Source organism: Solanum pennellii, chromosome 7, assembly GCF_001406875.1.
Source record: "Solanum pennellii chromosome 7, SPENNV200".
NCBI classification, from domain to species: domain Eukaryota; kingdom Viridiplantae; phylum Streptophyta; class Magnoliopsida; order Solanales; family Solanaceae; genus Solanum; species Solanum pennellii.
Window position 1 is genome coordinate 75,290,103 of NC_028643.1, and position 15,875 is coordinate 75,305,977.

A 15,875-nucleotide genomic window follows, 5' to 3' on the forward strand; every position below is an offset into this window, starting at 1 on the left:
ACTATAGATGCGGATTGTAATCCGAGAATGCCAAAGCATATGAGCATTAACTGATGTATTATTGCTTTGATTTATTATGTGATTGTGTTTTTTTACTGAACCCTTATAATTGTGATAATTGAAGTGATTATATGTCATAGAGACATTTTATATATTGAGATGTTGCATCATCTCCTTTATTTGATATCATATTGTGCACATGCATTGACATGAGATTGGGTATGAGTAAAGGTCTAGCACGTGGAGATCGTCGGTGTTGAGATCGAGTTATGATTATTTGGGCATGTGGAGATCGTCCGTGCGATACAAAAGTTATGATTATGATTTGGGCACGTGGAGATCGTCCGTGCGAAATTTGATTGATTTATGATGGTGCATTGAGATCGTCCGCACAAACACGTGGAGATCGTCCGTGTCGGTATATGGACCTCGCGAGTCCCCCATGGGTCATGAACTCTCGATGATTTCCGAGGAGTATCATGTATATACGGTTGAGAAAGAAATTGATATTCTGAGGCATATCACTTCATCGTGTCGTATTGCATTGCATCTCATGAAATCCATCATTCTTGATGATTATGTGTTTTTATTGATAGTTGGAAAGCACTTGATATTTGATTACCTGTATTGGACGAACTTGATCTTGTGTGTTGCTGATATTGTGAGTGTCTTTTTGTGAAAGTTGTGATTGTTGAATATTGAGTTTGTAATTGAGGAGGTGTAATTTGTTAAAATGATTTTGATGAGCTGGGTGCTACGAAAACTGTGAACTATTAGGTTGGGCTGATTCTTATGCAGGTTGTAGTTGTGGAGGTTTGGTTGTTGTTTAAGGAGTACTCGTATTTTATCCCCTTAGCTTGTGTTTAGAAGTTTACTTGTTGGGTACCGTGTGGTTTGGTACTCACCCCTTGCTACTACAATTTTTTTGTAGGTTACTAGCCCGGATTTTGTGATATTTTTTTTCTCCTTGTCTGAGGCTTCTTGGAGATTTGTGAGGTAGCTCTTTCTCCATAGTTATGACCTTGTTTAATTCTAGAAACAAGTTCATTTGAGACTAGCGTTTCTTTCAAATCAATTGTAATACTTTAGAGGCTTGTACACGTGACAAACCAGATTTTAGGGGTGTCTTGAATTGATTCTAAAATTTCCGCATTTTATTGTAATGGTTGAGTTTTAGAGCCTGTTTGGCTCAGCTTAAAAGCTGGTCAAACTGACTTAAAAGCTGATTTTTGACTTATTCAGCTGTTTGGCAAGACTCAAAATAACTTATTTTAAGTTAAAAAAAACTTATTTTAAGCCAAAAGTTAAAAGCTGGGGTAGGGGTGCTTTTTTTTTTTTTAGCTTATAAGCTGTTTTAAGTTGACCATATTTTTATCTTTTTGCCATTAATATTTTTATACAATATCCAAATTACCCACATAACCCTAACATCTCTTTCTTCCATTTCTCCCTTTTCACGTTTGGCATAGCAACTTCAGCACTTTTATCCAAACACATAACTGCTTATTTTAAAAATAAGTTTCAGCACTTTCAAAAGTACTTTTTTAAAGCTGCTTTTATTAAGCCCATCCAAACGGGCCCTTAGGCTGACTTGTCTTGGTGGAATAAGACAAGTGTCATCACGTTCATTTTTGGGTCGTGATAGCTACGAAATAAAAATAAAACTAAATAAACTGAAGGCTTAAAAGAAGGGCAACTTTCACATATAGCAAATAAAAAATTCATATTTGTATATTATAGCAAAGTTTGCATAATTGCGCTCCATAGCAAACATAGAAACTGTATAATTCGCTATACATATACAATTGAAGAAAATTGTATAAGACGAAGTGTATAAAACAAGAAACAGAAAGACACTTGGACAGAGAACTGTATAAAAACGAAGTGTATAAAACGAATTGTATTATTATAAGTGTATAGAACGATTATATACAATTTGAATTTGTATAATATGAAAAAGAGAGAAGACAAAAGAGACTTGACAAGGAATATACAATTGAATCGAATTATATAAAACGAGAAAGAAAGAAAATAGATACAAATTTGAAAATTGTATAAAACGAGAAAGAGAGAAAGGCAAAAGAAGCTTGGCAGGGGAGTATTTTTATTGTATAATTACAAGTGTATAGGACGAAAATATATGTACTTGCATGTGTATATACAATTTACTCACGCTTTATACAAACAGAAACGCAATTTATACATTTCGTTTCTGTTTGTATAAGTGAAAAAGACGAGGGTGGCGAGCGAGATTTGGGAGAGTGGCGAGCGAGATCTGGAAGAGGGGAGAGAGAGGAACATAAATATATGTATTTTTACAATTTTCTCTGCGTTATACAATTAGATTCAATTTTTATACACTTGTGTTTGTATAAAAAGTGAGGAAGCGAGCGAGAGACTGGAGGAGAGTGGCGAGCGAGATATCTGGGAGAGACGCGCCTGGCAATTTTTAGAAACGTTTGCTATGGAGCACAATTAAATCAAACTCTAACAATTCCATTTATTTTAGGTTATTAGTTTGCTATTATATACAATTTTTCCTTTAAAAGAAGAGTTAATGTGTGATCACTAAAATTAATTAGGATAACTAATTATTAATTAGTCTAAATTGAGATGTTAAAATTTAAGATTATAATAAATATTATCCTTAAGCGGTTATTATTAGTTTTAAAACCACATATTTTGTTTCTAATTTTATATTTTATATTATGTAACTGCTTCCAAAAAATTGTTTTTATAATTTTTAAATAGTTATTTACTTTCTTATTTGCAAGAGTCACTTTCGAGCAATGCATATGCCTTATGCCCCCATTTGATGAGGGGAATTTTTGCTATAGAGAATATAGATTCTTCTGCATAATTTTTTTAAAAACTTTTTGAGATTTTGAAATTCATAGATAATTCATATTTTATATTAAAATATATAGGCACAACATAAAAACTTTAACATTATATGTAATTTACTTAGCAAAATTAATAATTTATGGATTTATACATTTTAGAAAATTTATCAGTTATTATGAAAATACTTTTTTTTTGTTAATTTTAAGCTAATTAGATAATTATTAACATTTTTTCCACAATTCATGTATGTAAATATTGGTTGGACCCCACCACTTCATCATAGGCCTATATGTTCTCCATATTTACCGCTTCTAGAACGTAATTTAATTTAATTTTCAATATATTTACCAACGATTTAAAATTTAATTTTAATTTAAAAATTAGAAGTTATATTAGTTAAAAAGGCTAAATTTTAAAAAATATTGCAACTTAGATTATAAAGCTAATAAAATGTTAATCTCTATAGTCTCCTTTCCTTATTTGTGAATCATGTTGTACGGTTTAAAAGTAAATAAAAACACACATATACTTATAATATACAATTTTATTAATAATTTTTCTTTATAGATGTATCAAGTATCTACATGTCGTTCATTTAAACTACACAAAATAATTGTAAAAAAGATACATGTAATAAGGAAAATTTATTGGTTAAGGCAATCATCAAAATTTAATGTTTACACACAATAGAAAATAAGTACAAAGTAAAGAGAATTTGCATGTACGTTTTGTCTATGACACATTACACTGTTTGTATAAATTAATATCACTTCAATCAAAATCTATGTTAAATTAATTGATATCAAATAAATGACAAAAATATATGTATTTTTAAGTACTCATTTCTCAATCTCAATCGAGATAAAATTTTTCTGCAAGAGTGACTCTTATATAATAGCAATAAATATATATTTTCATCAACTTACACCTTTTAAATCGATCGATACTTTAATCTCTCACTCGGTAAATATTTTTCGATTACAATTGGTACTCTGGTCTTTCACTTAATTGATACTCTTTTTATTGTTTCTTTAAGTGATTGAAACATCTAACGCTAAGCCAATGACCAATCACGATTTAATAATTTACCATACGAAACGAAGAGAGCTGGACAAATAATTAAGAAATTTAATATCTTATTTGATGGTATTTCAAATTAGAAGATAAATAAGCACAAGAATAAATGATAAGAGGACTACTATATATAGTTGTAAGGTAATAACTATATATATGTAAAATTGTAAATTGATAACTGCACAATAGTGGTTTTTTTCTAAACTTCTTTGTTTGTTTTTTCTTTTTCTAAAAAAAGGAAGTTAGTTTTTTTATACAAAGATATGATATTCTTAGCAAGAATCAAATTCTATATTCGAATAAAAGAAAGTAAATTTTGCGGATATAACAAAAAGATGAGTTCAATATGTGTCACAGAATATTGTCTATTTTTAATATGATTAATTAAAGTAAGCAAGTTTTAGTAGGTTAATTACTAATTAAAAAAAATATTATGAAGTATTTATTTTTACAAATTAGTCAATGGCTAGTTGACTCATGACTGATTGAATTAGCGTGAATATTGTGCAGAAGAAAGTCGTTTTGCTTTATTATTTTTATTTATAGAATAAAATATAATTCAAAGACGTTTTGATGTTTACGAATTGAAAATTTTCTTTTAATTTTTCAGACAGAGAATACGGAAAAATAAGTTTCATAGCATTTCATTTCAAAATAATTAATAATATTATTTTGTGCTGATTCCAATTTAAATTATTGATTAATATTTTATTCTTATAGTGTTTACTTATACATTATATATAATTACATTATCAAATACCAAAAAGTATTTTTCCTTAATAGTAATTGTCATTTTTCGCTTCTCGTAATTGAAGTATTCTGAGAAAATTATAATTTATACAACTTTTTTTTTACATAGTTTTATTTTTATTTAAAATATTAGTTTAATTTTAAATTATTCCAATTAACGTTTCAAAAAATATTTTTTATTTTAATTTATAAAAAAATTCATATTTTTTAAATATTTTAAATTATCAATTATTGTTTCTTTTAATATATTTTAATAATTTATAAATATATAAATTTTATTTTTAAAAAAAACGAAGATCTCGTGAAAATTTTTTTAATAAATTTAAACGGCTCAATTCTCGAGAAACGAAATAGGGAACAAACATCTTATAAAAATTTAGCTAAATAAGCAGCAGACAGTGCGGAGCACTGTTGCCGGCAAAAGTGAGAAAAAAGCTCTGTGAGGCAAAAAGTCGCCGGCGTTTTCGACTGTAAATTTTCCGATGGAGAACGGTTCGTTAACGAAGAAGCAAGTGCTTCTATACTACTGTATTGAAATGGAAGATGTTGCTCGCAAAATCGCTGCTGATTCTGACTGCATTCACCTACATTCCATTAACTGGAGGTAAACAAAAACAAAATTCTCCTTTTTCATTTCTTCTTGTTACTCAGTTGAACTGTGCTATGTCATTTCTAAAAGCTTAAACAGTTTGTACATAGATTTCGAAGTTGAAAATTGAAAATTTGAGTATTTTAAGTTTTTAGAATTTGAAATCCATTTTGCGGGTAAACAAATTGAAGTTTTGTGAGTGGACGCTCCGAAAACCCGAAAATTGGTTTGAACCAGTTTTTGGGAACTCGAAAGTATAATTTCTTGGCCAAACAGTAAAAAATCTATGGACAAACGCTAGCTTAGTTCATATGTTCTGTAACACAGTATCTATAAACTATTAAGTTGATACCGAGTTATTGAGTTTGTGTGTTTATTATATTTCTTCCACATACCTAAAGGTCAAATCCTTGTTACATATAATTTGCTTCAAAAGATTAAGTGGTAGAGGAAATGGAATCAAAATTCTCCTGTTTTGTGTTTGAAGTTACTATTTGCCTCTTTGGTGACTGAGATACAGTTTCTGTTGACATAGAAGACTGACATAGTCATCTTGACTAAAGAATAATCTACTCAAAACAGTGCTGGATAAGTGAGTTAATTTTTCCAATTACATTTTCCTAATCAAACATTGACGCATTGACTAGTAAAGTTTCACTGAGAATTGACTTAGCAAGACTTGGGGAAAACAACTTTGATGAGATCTTTCAATGTAATGTACATCAACTGCCTCAGACCCAAATTAGTGTTACTTGTAGCTGAGAACTTGTAGTGTTACTTGTGGCTGAGATGCTTTTGAGCGGAGGGTCTATGGGAAACAGTCTTTCTACCTCAAAGGTAGGGGTAAAGGTCTGCATTCATTCTATCATTCCTAGACCCCCACTTGTGAGATCACATTGGGTATGTTGTTGTGCGTATCTTTGAGGGGGGAAAGGTGGTAGTTTATTGTTTGCAAAGTTAGTTCAAGGCTTCAATTCCTGCCCACTTAGTTTCTGAGACCAAATAATGCTCAATTGGCAATGCGTATACTTAAGAACTCATCTACCTTGTTTACTGATGGACCTACAAACGATGCTGATATTTGTTAAATAGTTTGCGTTTTTTGGGACAAAGCTAACAAATATTTGTGCATGTTCCAGGAGTTTCGAAGATGGTTTTCCAAATCTCTTCATAAACAAAGCACACAATATCCGTGGGCAGCATGTTGCTTTTCTCGCGTCTTTCAGCTCACCAGCAGTCATCTTTGAACAGCTTTCTGTGATTTTTGCACTTCCGAGGCTGTTTGTCGCGTCTTTTACGCTTGTATTACCATTTTTTCCAACTGGGTCCTTTGAACGGATGGAAGAGGAAGGAGATGTGGCTACTGCATTCACCATGGCTAGAATACTATCGAACATTCCAATCTCAAGAGGTGGTCCAACCAGTGTACTTGTCTATGACATCCATGCATTGCAGGTTAATTTCACTTCTTTCACATAATTTTAGGTCATCTGTGCTCTGCGTTAACATGTTTGCTTAGGCTGCTACAGGTATGTCGGATTCTTTAATTGACCTTCGCAAGAAATGGTATCTTTTCGCTAGTTTGCTTTTCTATGTTACCCGATACTCCAAAAGCTAGGTTGATAAGACCAACTGGCCTCATAATGTGTTCTTAGCTCAATTACTTCTCGAGATATTTATGTTCATGTGTCTATCTGCAGGAGAGGTTTTATTTTGGAGACCACGTTCTGCCTCTGTTTGAAACTGGAATCCCGCTGTTGAAGCAACGGCTTCAGCAACTTCCAGAATCTGAGAAGGTGGACAGATTTGATGTTAAATATATTTATCCTAGTTTTTTCAAGATGAGGACTTGCCATATTAAATATGACTATTTGTCCAGTAAATTGTCGTCTTAACAGTTGTTTAATTCCAGATTGTGATAGCCTTTCCTGATGATGGAGCTTGGAAACGGTTCTACAATCAATTGGGCAACTATCCCGCTGTTAGTAAATAATAGAAACTCATTTCCTTTGGTTTCTCTCTACTACCTTATATACCTAGTAGATTTTCTTCTCCTAGGTAATTTGCACTAAAGTCCGGGAGGATGATAAGAGAATAGTCAGGCTTAAAGAGGGTGATCCTGCCGGCTGTCATGTGGTCATTGTTGATGACTTGGTCCAATCTGGAGGTACCCTGATCGAATGCCAGGTAATCCTGTTTCTTGAAGTACAAATGTTCTGATTATTGTGTTTTGAGTCCTCAAATTTGCATCACTATGATGATTTTAATTCTTACTGTTCGTCCAGTGTCTATCTTCTTTAGTTCTAGGGTTGTGAAGCAGTCGTATGTATAGAACTCTGGTTATTCCTTCCCTTATTTCATACTCACAGAAATGTTTGAAGAGGTGTTATTATGTTCATTGAATAAGTTTTCTGATTGCTTCTTGTCCCTTGTTACCTGATTTTGTATAGCAGTAGGGAACATGTGTTTGTTTGTTCAAATTCCGTATACATGCTAATTTCTGTATATTAGCTACATCCCATGTTTTCTCTACCTGTTAAGTTAAACCAACCATTTGTTTCTCCAAGACCTGTCAACCTGCGATTTTCAGCTACGAAATTTCATAAATAGACACAGATCAATATTCCTCAATAGTTATGGGACTGATTTTTTAAAGGTAGAGTATATGACAAGCATCACTAATTGGACAAGGCAGTATTGAAGCTCCCAACATGACAACTAAATGAGCGCGTTGTGTTTACTTTTTACTTATATCAGTATTTCTGGCACCCACTAATGCTTTGTTTCTTTGGCCTTTTTGGTTCACCAGAAAGTTTTGGCAGCTCATGGTGCAGCAAAGGTTAGTGCATACGTGACCCACGGAGTTTTTCCAAAGCGGTCATGGGAGCAATTTTTGCACAAAGATGATGGTAACTAACTACTATATTTCTATCCTTAGTTCTCTCCTTTAAAGTTACCTAGTTTCTAACTCTTTCCAATACGCTCTTCGAGTTGAGGCTCAGAGAAGGCATTCACATACTTTTGGATCACAGATTCATGTCCCGTCACGGTGAAAGCCATAGCTAATAAAGCTCCTTTTGAAGTTATCAGCTTGGCTGGATCAATAGCTGATGCACTTCAAACCTGAGATCATTGTTTGCTACAACATCTATATGACTGTTAAAAAGTTGGGCAAGCATGTACCCTTGTATAAGAAACTTGTAATATGCTGAGTCCCATTGTAATAACATGTTCACTATGTCAAACTCATTTACTAGAGCACAACTACAACTTGCATTCACTAGTTTCTTGCACATATTATATTATCTAACATGTGTGGTCTTTATCCAGAAACGCATTCACAGGATGAAACTGATATCTGATCAGACAAAACTATAGGGTTAATGAAACAAGTAAGCACAATTCAACAGCACATTCAATTTGTAATTACAACAGTTGCCTTCATTAAGTCATCAAAGAAGTGAAATCCATACAGAAGTGCAGGGTCTGTATTCCATATTATACACTTGGAGACAGTCCCTTTACACTCTAAAACATGTATACTATGTGGAAAAACAAACCCACCACAAGTATACAAGACAACCAAACAAGTAAAAAAAAAAAGAGGTTCTATACAATTATAGCAGCAAAGCATTATCAACAGCAGAGAGACTTCACATGTTGCCTGAATGCTTCACTTTATCAAACTCCCATTGGATAAAACATCAGTTATCATCACTCAAGGTACAAACAAAATGCTCTCTGCCTCGGTAACATATTGCCATCCGCATGTGGTGGAGTGTCGTTTGATCAAAAAGCAAGACACTGCCTAGCGCGCACAAAGATTATATGGGATGTCCGGCTCAATACGTTATTATGTACTACTATTCCTATTCACAGTTAGAACTCATTGCCACCATGTATCATAGTTACGAGTCAGCCGATATCTCAGTGCATGTAGAGCTTCTCATCCACATCACTATTTGGACTATCCAAAGAATCTCCAGAATATGATCCATCAGGCAGACGAACACAAATGTTCAGATTGTTGGTTGGCAACAGTTCCTAGAGAAAAACGAAAACAATACATCATTTTGAATGATAACACGACTTGATATACAATAATTTTGACAAAGCGGATCAACATTATATTTTAGCTTGGGTTTCAACCCAACAAAGTTGATTCAACTCAAGTGTATGCAATCATTTCTTTAAACATTCAATACCTGGTCAGCTGTTTCTTGACCCTCTGACCGGAAAAGAATTGGCCGGCACCGCTTGTCTTCGTTCATTAGGCTTGAGTTCTGGAAATGAGCAACCAAGGCTACCTTTCCTTGGATACGCGCATAAGCCAAGGAGGCAACCTTTTCACTGTTGAACTTTTCCCACTTCTTCCCATTGAACACCTGCACCAGTATCTCAAACCAAGTCATTTTCAACTAAAATAACCATGTCAAAACTGTCCGTTTTAATAAGTAAAAACCACATTCAGCTTGTGAAGATGGTTACAGATCATCCACCACACAAACTTTAGGTACAGGAAAGTGGTATTGTAAAAGAATAACTAACCTCATAAAAGGAGATGATATGTGAAGGAGACACCATGTTGATGAAGGCGTAACCAACGTTACATTTGTTCTGAAGCAGCAAAACCATAGAAATAAGTTCCGGGCTTCAAATTTTTTCAGTAAGATGTGAAAACATAAAAAAAAAAATATACTGTACTACCTTGAAGTCAATAGGCAAGTAGAGGAAATCATATGTATTCTTATGAGTCTCATCAATTGCTGTGAGTAGCATCCTTGAGGTATACCTAAAACAAATGGAAGAACATGAATCATTGAGCATTGAATAATCACACAAACTCAAAGTACGCTAATTCACAATTTATATGGCTCTTACTTGTTTGGGATGTTTTTAATCATTAAAGTAGTCCTAGCATCTTCTCCACTCGTGATCTTCTCCAAATCAAGCAGATATTGTTTTTTGTTGTCTATCTCATTTCCACTTTCAACTCTTCGACTCCGAACTTGTTCGATTATCCCTTCATTGTTAGTCGTTCCTGTTCCTCCATATGAGCCATTTCCAAAAAATATAGGCCCGTTCCTAGGCAGTGGAATCATTCTAGAGATAGGAGAACCACCTTCAGTAAAGTTCCGAGCAAGAGAACCAGCCATGTTCATTGACCCAAGGCGACCTATACTCATACCATGACTATGACTAGAACCTGAACTACCATATGCAACTTGGTTCATATATGAGGTTTCAGGAGACTCGGAAAAAAAACCCAAACGCCTATCCAGAGGAATTCCTGATGGAGCAGATCCCACATGATGTGATCCGGGGAACAAGCCCTGTCGATGGGAATATGGATAGCCTTGCCCTTGTTCATTTGATGCAAATGGATGTGCCAATGATGAGTTTGACCAGACAGAAGAGTCGGTACGCTCCGACTGAATAGGGGAGCTTCCCCATAGAAATTGCGGGCCAGAAAGTGTCCCAATCCCAGATGACTTAGGCTCACCATGCGACATAGATCCAAAGCTTAAATGAGGTTTATGATCAGGAACTGAATATGATTGCTGATAACCCATTCCTTGCACAGACTTGGGACTAGTAATTGCATTATTCAGAGAGCCAAATCGTCCTGGATCTTTACCAATGGGTGCAATCTTAGGACTTGAAAAATGGCCAGGAAGAATAGCAGCCAGCCCTGGCATATGGTTGCCATTTACAGGGCTGAGATTTCTCATATCACGTGATTGATTATAACCTAGCAATGAGCTGTGCTCAACAGGACTGCCAAAGTTTGACCAGTTGCCTGTTGGATTAAACATCAATTTTAGGCTTTTAGCTCATCACATGAACTCTCCGCGATTAGCATGAGTCATTTATAAAAATGAAAATACCTGGAGGAGAGGCGATTGGAGAACCAACCGAGTGCCTAAATGTTCGAACTTCTTCATGTTCATAGTCTTGACTAAGTTGCTGCATCAAGCTATACGTTGAATGCAAAACCGTCAATATTTCTTCTTAAAGTTAATCAAAATTGCATCGTAATCCACACAAATGACTGATCATCTACTAGTAAAGTGCAATAATAAACAAGTTTCTAAGGAGAAGGGCATGGACTTAGTTACACTGACTGACACGTTATTAAGGAATTTAACCAAGTTTCTCACAATGATTTCATCAACAAGCATCACCTATTTGCAATTACAAGGCAAAGAAAAGAGAGCACAAATAGCAGCATAAAACAACGCCCTCACCCATTATGCCTCTAACAGGGAAATAGAATTCATGTATAAAACCTTGTCTACCATGTGACAGAAACAAAAAAACAAAACCCGAATACAACATAAAATTCTACCAAATATTGACCATAACAATAAAGACTCGTAATTAGAGGCATCAAAATTCAACTGTCTGATGAATACTGCCAGAAGAATGTAAAAAAAAAAAAAACTAATTTTGTTCACCAATCAACACACACAAAGAGCCATAAAATCCTACCATGGGAGTTCTTTTTCCTTTTTCTCCCTTAATATTCCACTTCTTCTGTTCTTCTATTTATTTTTGGCACGTTTGGATTTCCACAAGCAACAGTACAGGGTAATTTAGCAAATAAAGTTCATCAAAAGGTTCCATTAAGAGAAGACTAAGGACATACCTTCGACGGGCTCCACCGGGTCGGCTGGGTTCAAGCTTGATCCGCTTACCAGCTATGTCACTCCTATTTAAGGCCTTGAGGGCCGCCTCAGCTGCTCTAACATCGTAAAACTCTATGAATTTATGATGGCGCTTATGCGGTGTCTCCCTTATCTACATTTCCCATGCAACATGAGCAACCAAGTTCGACATAAGCACATTCAATGTTGCACATAAACACAATCAAAGTGAATAATTTGGCAAAGTTGTACCTCCTTCACTTCACCATAATCCCCAAATATTTGGAGGAGATCCTCATTGGATACTGAAGGATCCAAGTTGAAAATGACCAGTGTTCCTTGGTTAATATCTTTCTCCGATGGATTTTCCTGGATGCAGAAATAAATGATAATAGTTAAAAATTTGTCCCTTAATATAGGCATGTCTAACAGTTAAGAATGAACATTGCCTTTTTTCTGACCTTAGGAATTGAAAAATGAATGTCTAGCTTTCTCCGTCTTAGAGGCTTATGTTGCAGCATACGCATTGCGGTTCGAGCAGCTCGGATATCATAGTAAGATATCATCACGAAACCCCTATGCTTGCATGAAGTGTACAAAGTTCTGATATCACCATATTGCTTCAAGGAAAAAGCAATTATATAAAAGGTCAGTATTACTTCTAGACAAAGTGTATAATACGTACAATGTTCAAGCATATAATGTTGGCCAAATTTCCCTCAGGAACAAACAGAATCAGTAGTGACCAGTGACAATACAAACAGCAATAAGGGAGATCACATAAGGGATAGCTAATAACAGACGTGACCATATAGAATAGATGTAGTTAAGATATAACCTCAAAGAGAGATTGCAGCTCGGAGTCCTCTACATTGCTGTTAATATTCCGAACAAACAGTGTCCTAGAAGGATGCTCTCCGTACGGGTGTTCTCCCGTAACAGTTCCAGCACTGTTCGAGAAGACATGATGTCCAACAATACTTCCAAGAATACCATCAGACATGCTTAATTTTGCAAAACCATTAAGTGAATTATCAAGAGTCTCAGATTCCAATTCTAGTCCTCCGCCACTGCCAAAAAAATCATCTTCCAAGTCCTCCAGCTGAGTTGGCAACCCACTAAGATCAAAATCATCCATTAGGCCTGCTAGTAGCTCATCTTCATCCCCAGGGAGAAAACACCCATCTGAGCTTGGTTCCTCTTCCAGTGGATCTTTAATTTCATCTTCTAAATGAAGTCTGTTTAAGCTAGGTGAGCTATCATCAGTGGAGTGACTGTAGTTCTCAGATTCAGCGAAGTTCACTGCAAATTGGACAAATGAGTCAAAAGCAATCCCTCTTATTGAATGAAGATACTAAGCTTAGAGAAGAAACTTAAACATACATTTTGCATGTGGCAGAACAGGCAACGAGCTAGAAAACAAGCTTGCATCAGTTGATGGATGATGTGCAGCTGTTCCGAGGTGAATTTTCCAAGCATTCGTCTCTACACCAGAAGTCTTTGCTGATGGAACTATTTATATAAGCAAAAGACGGGAACACATCAACATGTTGAGAACACAAGAAGCTTGTTACTGTTTCTATACGCTATAGAGAATAACTTTACCTTCAGAATCATCTGAAATGAGTTTCTTTAGAGACTTCTCCATCTAATCAGTTTCTGCAAATATGAAGAAAATGAAGGCTTATTTCACAAACATACAATTAAAATATGGGAAGAGCACAATATCCCCTGTAGCTCAGTACTCAATTTATTAACAAGCATCATATATAAGCAAGATTTACAAATAAAATAAAATTGCCACATCCGTCTAAATTGTGAATAAAAGCAACTTTATAAATTAGAAATGATGAATCATCATTTTCAACTTCGTCACAAAAAAAAGAATCCAGTTAATTATTAAATTTAGAAACAGCTCAATGTTTTGATTAACCCACAACAGAATTTAAAGTTCCAGATAAAAGAGAAAAGAGTAGTATATGCAATTACTTTTTGGTATGGTCAACTCTACTCATAGCAGAAATCGAATTTCATAGGCATATAAACAAAGAAAACCTAAATAAACAAATAATTGACATCACAATCATTACCTTCCCTGAGAAATAAAATAAACCAAAGCCCAAAAGATCATATCTTTAGCATTAGGACCAAAGAAAATCACAAACCCAAAAAGGAGTATTCAGCAAGAAATTGTACCCAAATTAACTTTAGAAAAAACACAGAATCATTACCATCCCTGGATAAAAAGTTAATCAAAACCCAAAAAGATCAAAACTTTTACACTGATACCAAACGAACTCACAAATCCACAAGCAACAGAGATGATATTCAGCAAAAACTTCAACATGCATTAAGATTTTCAGGAAAACTAAATAAATGAGGAATCGAAATCACCATCATTACTTCCCCTGTAAACTACACCAACCAAAACCCAAGAAAAAATCACAACTTTTGCACTAGGACCAAAGAAAATCACAAACTCCACAAGCAAACCAGGTGATTTCCAGCAAGAATTAGAGCACCCATTAAGTTTTTCCACAAAAATCAAAGCAATTAAGAATGGACATCACCATCATTACTTCCCCTGTAAAAACTAAACCAACCAAAAATCCAAAAAGATCACAACTTTACCATCATGACCAAAGAAAATCACAAACCCACTAGCAAACCAAGTGGATTTTCAGCAAGCATTTGAACACCCATTAAAATTTTCCATAAAAATCAAAGCAATAAAGAATGGACATCACCATCATTACTTTCCCTGTAAAAACTAAACTAACCAAAACCCAAAAAGCTCACCATTTTACCATCAGTACCAAAGAAAATCACAAATCCCACAAACACACCAGGTGATATTCAGCAAGAATTCAAACCCCCATTAAGATTTTCCAAATAAACCAAAGCAACAAAATCAACATCACCATCACTACTTCCCCTGAAAACTAAACCAACCCAAACCCCAAAAAGACCACAACTTTAACACCAAACCCAAATAAAATCACAAACCCACATGCCAAAAAGGCTTTATCCAGCAAATCATTGATCACCCACAAAAAAATTCAACAAACCCACAACATAAACCCCAGAAAAATGGCCAAAAGAGAGAATAAAAAGACAAAGGGGAAAGTACCTCATAGATGATGAAAAGTTGATTAAAGTTGGGAAAATCACAAACTGCCAAAAGAACACTGCACAGAGAAGAAAAAGAGAGATTGTGGGAGCAGAAAGCACAAGAAGAAGAAGAAATTTTCTTTTAAAAAAAAAAGATGTTTCTTAGAAGCAGAGAAATAGCTTTCTTCTACTCTTACACTTCCTTCTCTCCCGGCGGGACACAAGTTAAGAGAGAAAGAGAAAAATGGCACGAAACCCCACCAATTACACAACACAGAGTCACACGCGGTGGAGAGAGGGAGCATGAATTGATTGGAGGGAAAGAACTCATAAAGTATATGTACAGTATATCTCTGTATTTATACTAGCAAAGTCACCCTAATAAGTAATTACAACAATCAAAATAGATAAGAACAAGCTACTGTCTTTTTTTTCCTTTTTTGACCATAAGAAAACGTAGTTGTGATCTAATATAAGTTCTCAGCTCAAAGAACGTATATATAAGTAAAATAATATAGTTAATTATATAAAAAAAAAATATGTATTACATAATAATTAAAGCATAAGAGATAATAAATAGAAATAAAAAGTGAAAGTGAAGAAATTATGAAAGTAAGTCGTTACAAATTATATATGAAACGATAAATAAGTTTGGTACGTTAAACTTCTACTCAGGGCCGACTCAATGTGATTAGGGACCTAAAGCGAAATTTTAATTAGAGGTCTAAAATATAAATAAACTTCATATGCGTATTTATTTTTTAAAAAAAATCTTTATACTATTTAGATGAAAATTATTAATATTTTAATATTATTTTTTTCGTTATTAGTTTTAGGTAAGATTTTATCAACTTAACATT

At 34.3% G+C, this 15,875-nt stretch overlaps 2 protein-coding genes across 5 annotated transcripts; one reads left to right on the forward strand and one right to left on the reverse strand.

Moving 5' to 3' along the window:
• Nucleotides 1–5,009: 5,009 nt before the first annotated feature.
• LOC107025971 (ribose-phosphate pyrophosphokinase 4-like) lies at nucleotides 5,010–8,540 on the forward strand. Of its 3 annotated transcripts, none has more exons than XM_015226790.2 (7): nucleotides 5,010–5,272; nucleotides 6,397–6,712; nucleotides 6,958–7,053; nucleotides 7,170–7,238; nucleotides 7,316–7,444; nucleotides 8,067–8,166; nucleotides 8,254–8,540. In XM_015226790.2, exons 1-7 carry the CDS (start codon nucleotides 5,151–5,153, stop codon nucleotides 8,382–8,384), a joined length of 963 nt encoding a protein of 320 aa, XP_015082276.1. In that variant the 5' UTR covers nucleotides 5,010–5,150; the 3' UTR covers nucleotides 8,385–8,540. The 3 variants fall into 3 exon arrangements, with proteins under 3 accessions (XP_015082276.1, XP_015082277.1, XP_015082278.1); XM_015226791.2 differs by having other exon boundaries at nucleotides 8,260–8,540; XM_015226792.2 differs by having other exon boundaries at nucleotides 8,290–8,540.
• A 136-nt stretch (nucleotides 8,541–8,676) lies between these two features.
• Nucleotides 8,677–15,403, reverse strand: LOC107025970 (protein MEI2-like 2). 2 transcript variants are annotated; one of them, XM_015226787.2, is made up of 14 exons: nucleotides 15,213–15,403; nucleotides 15,035–15,092; nucleotides 13,510–13,563; nucleotides 13,288–13,416; nucleotides 12,743–13,206; nucleotides 12,366–12,524; nucleotides 12,157–12,273; nucleotides 11,907–12,058; nucleotides 11,146–11,234; nucleotides 10,139–11,057; nucleotides 9,965–10,049; nucleotides 9,806–9,874; nucleotides 9,463–9,642; nucleotides 8,677–9,301 (listed from the first exon to the last, which is right to left on the reverse strand). In XM_015226787.2, the coding sequence occupies exons 3-14, from the start codon at nucleotides 13,550–13,552 to the stop codon at nucleotides 9,185–9,187; spliced, it is 2,523 nt and encodes an 840-aa protein (XP_015082273.1). In that variant the 5' UTR covers nucleotides 13,553–13,563; nucleotides 15,035–15,092; nucleotides 15,213–15,403; the 3' UTR covers nucleotides 8,677–9,184. The 2 variants fall into 2 exon arrangements, with proteins under 2 accessions (XP_015082273.1, XP_015082272.1); XM_015226786.2 differs by having other exon boundaries at nucleotides 15,035–15,403.
• Nucleotides 15,404–15,875: the final 472 nt, after the last annotated feature.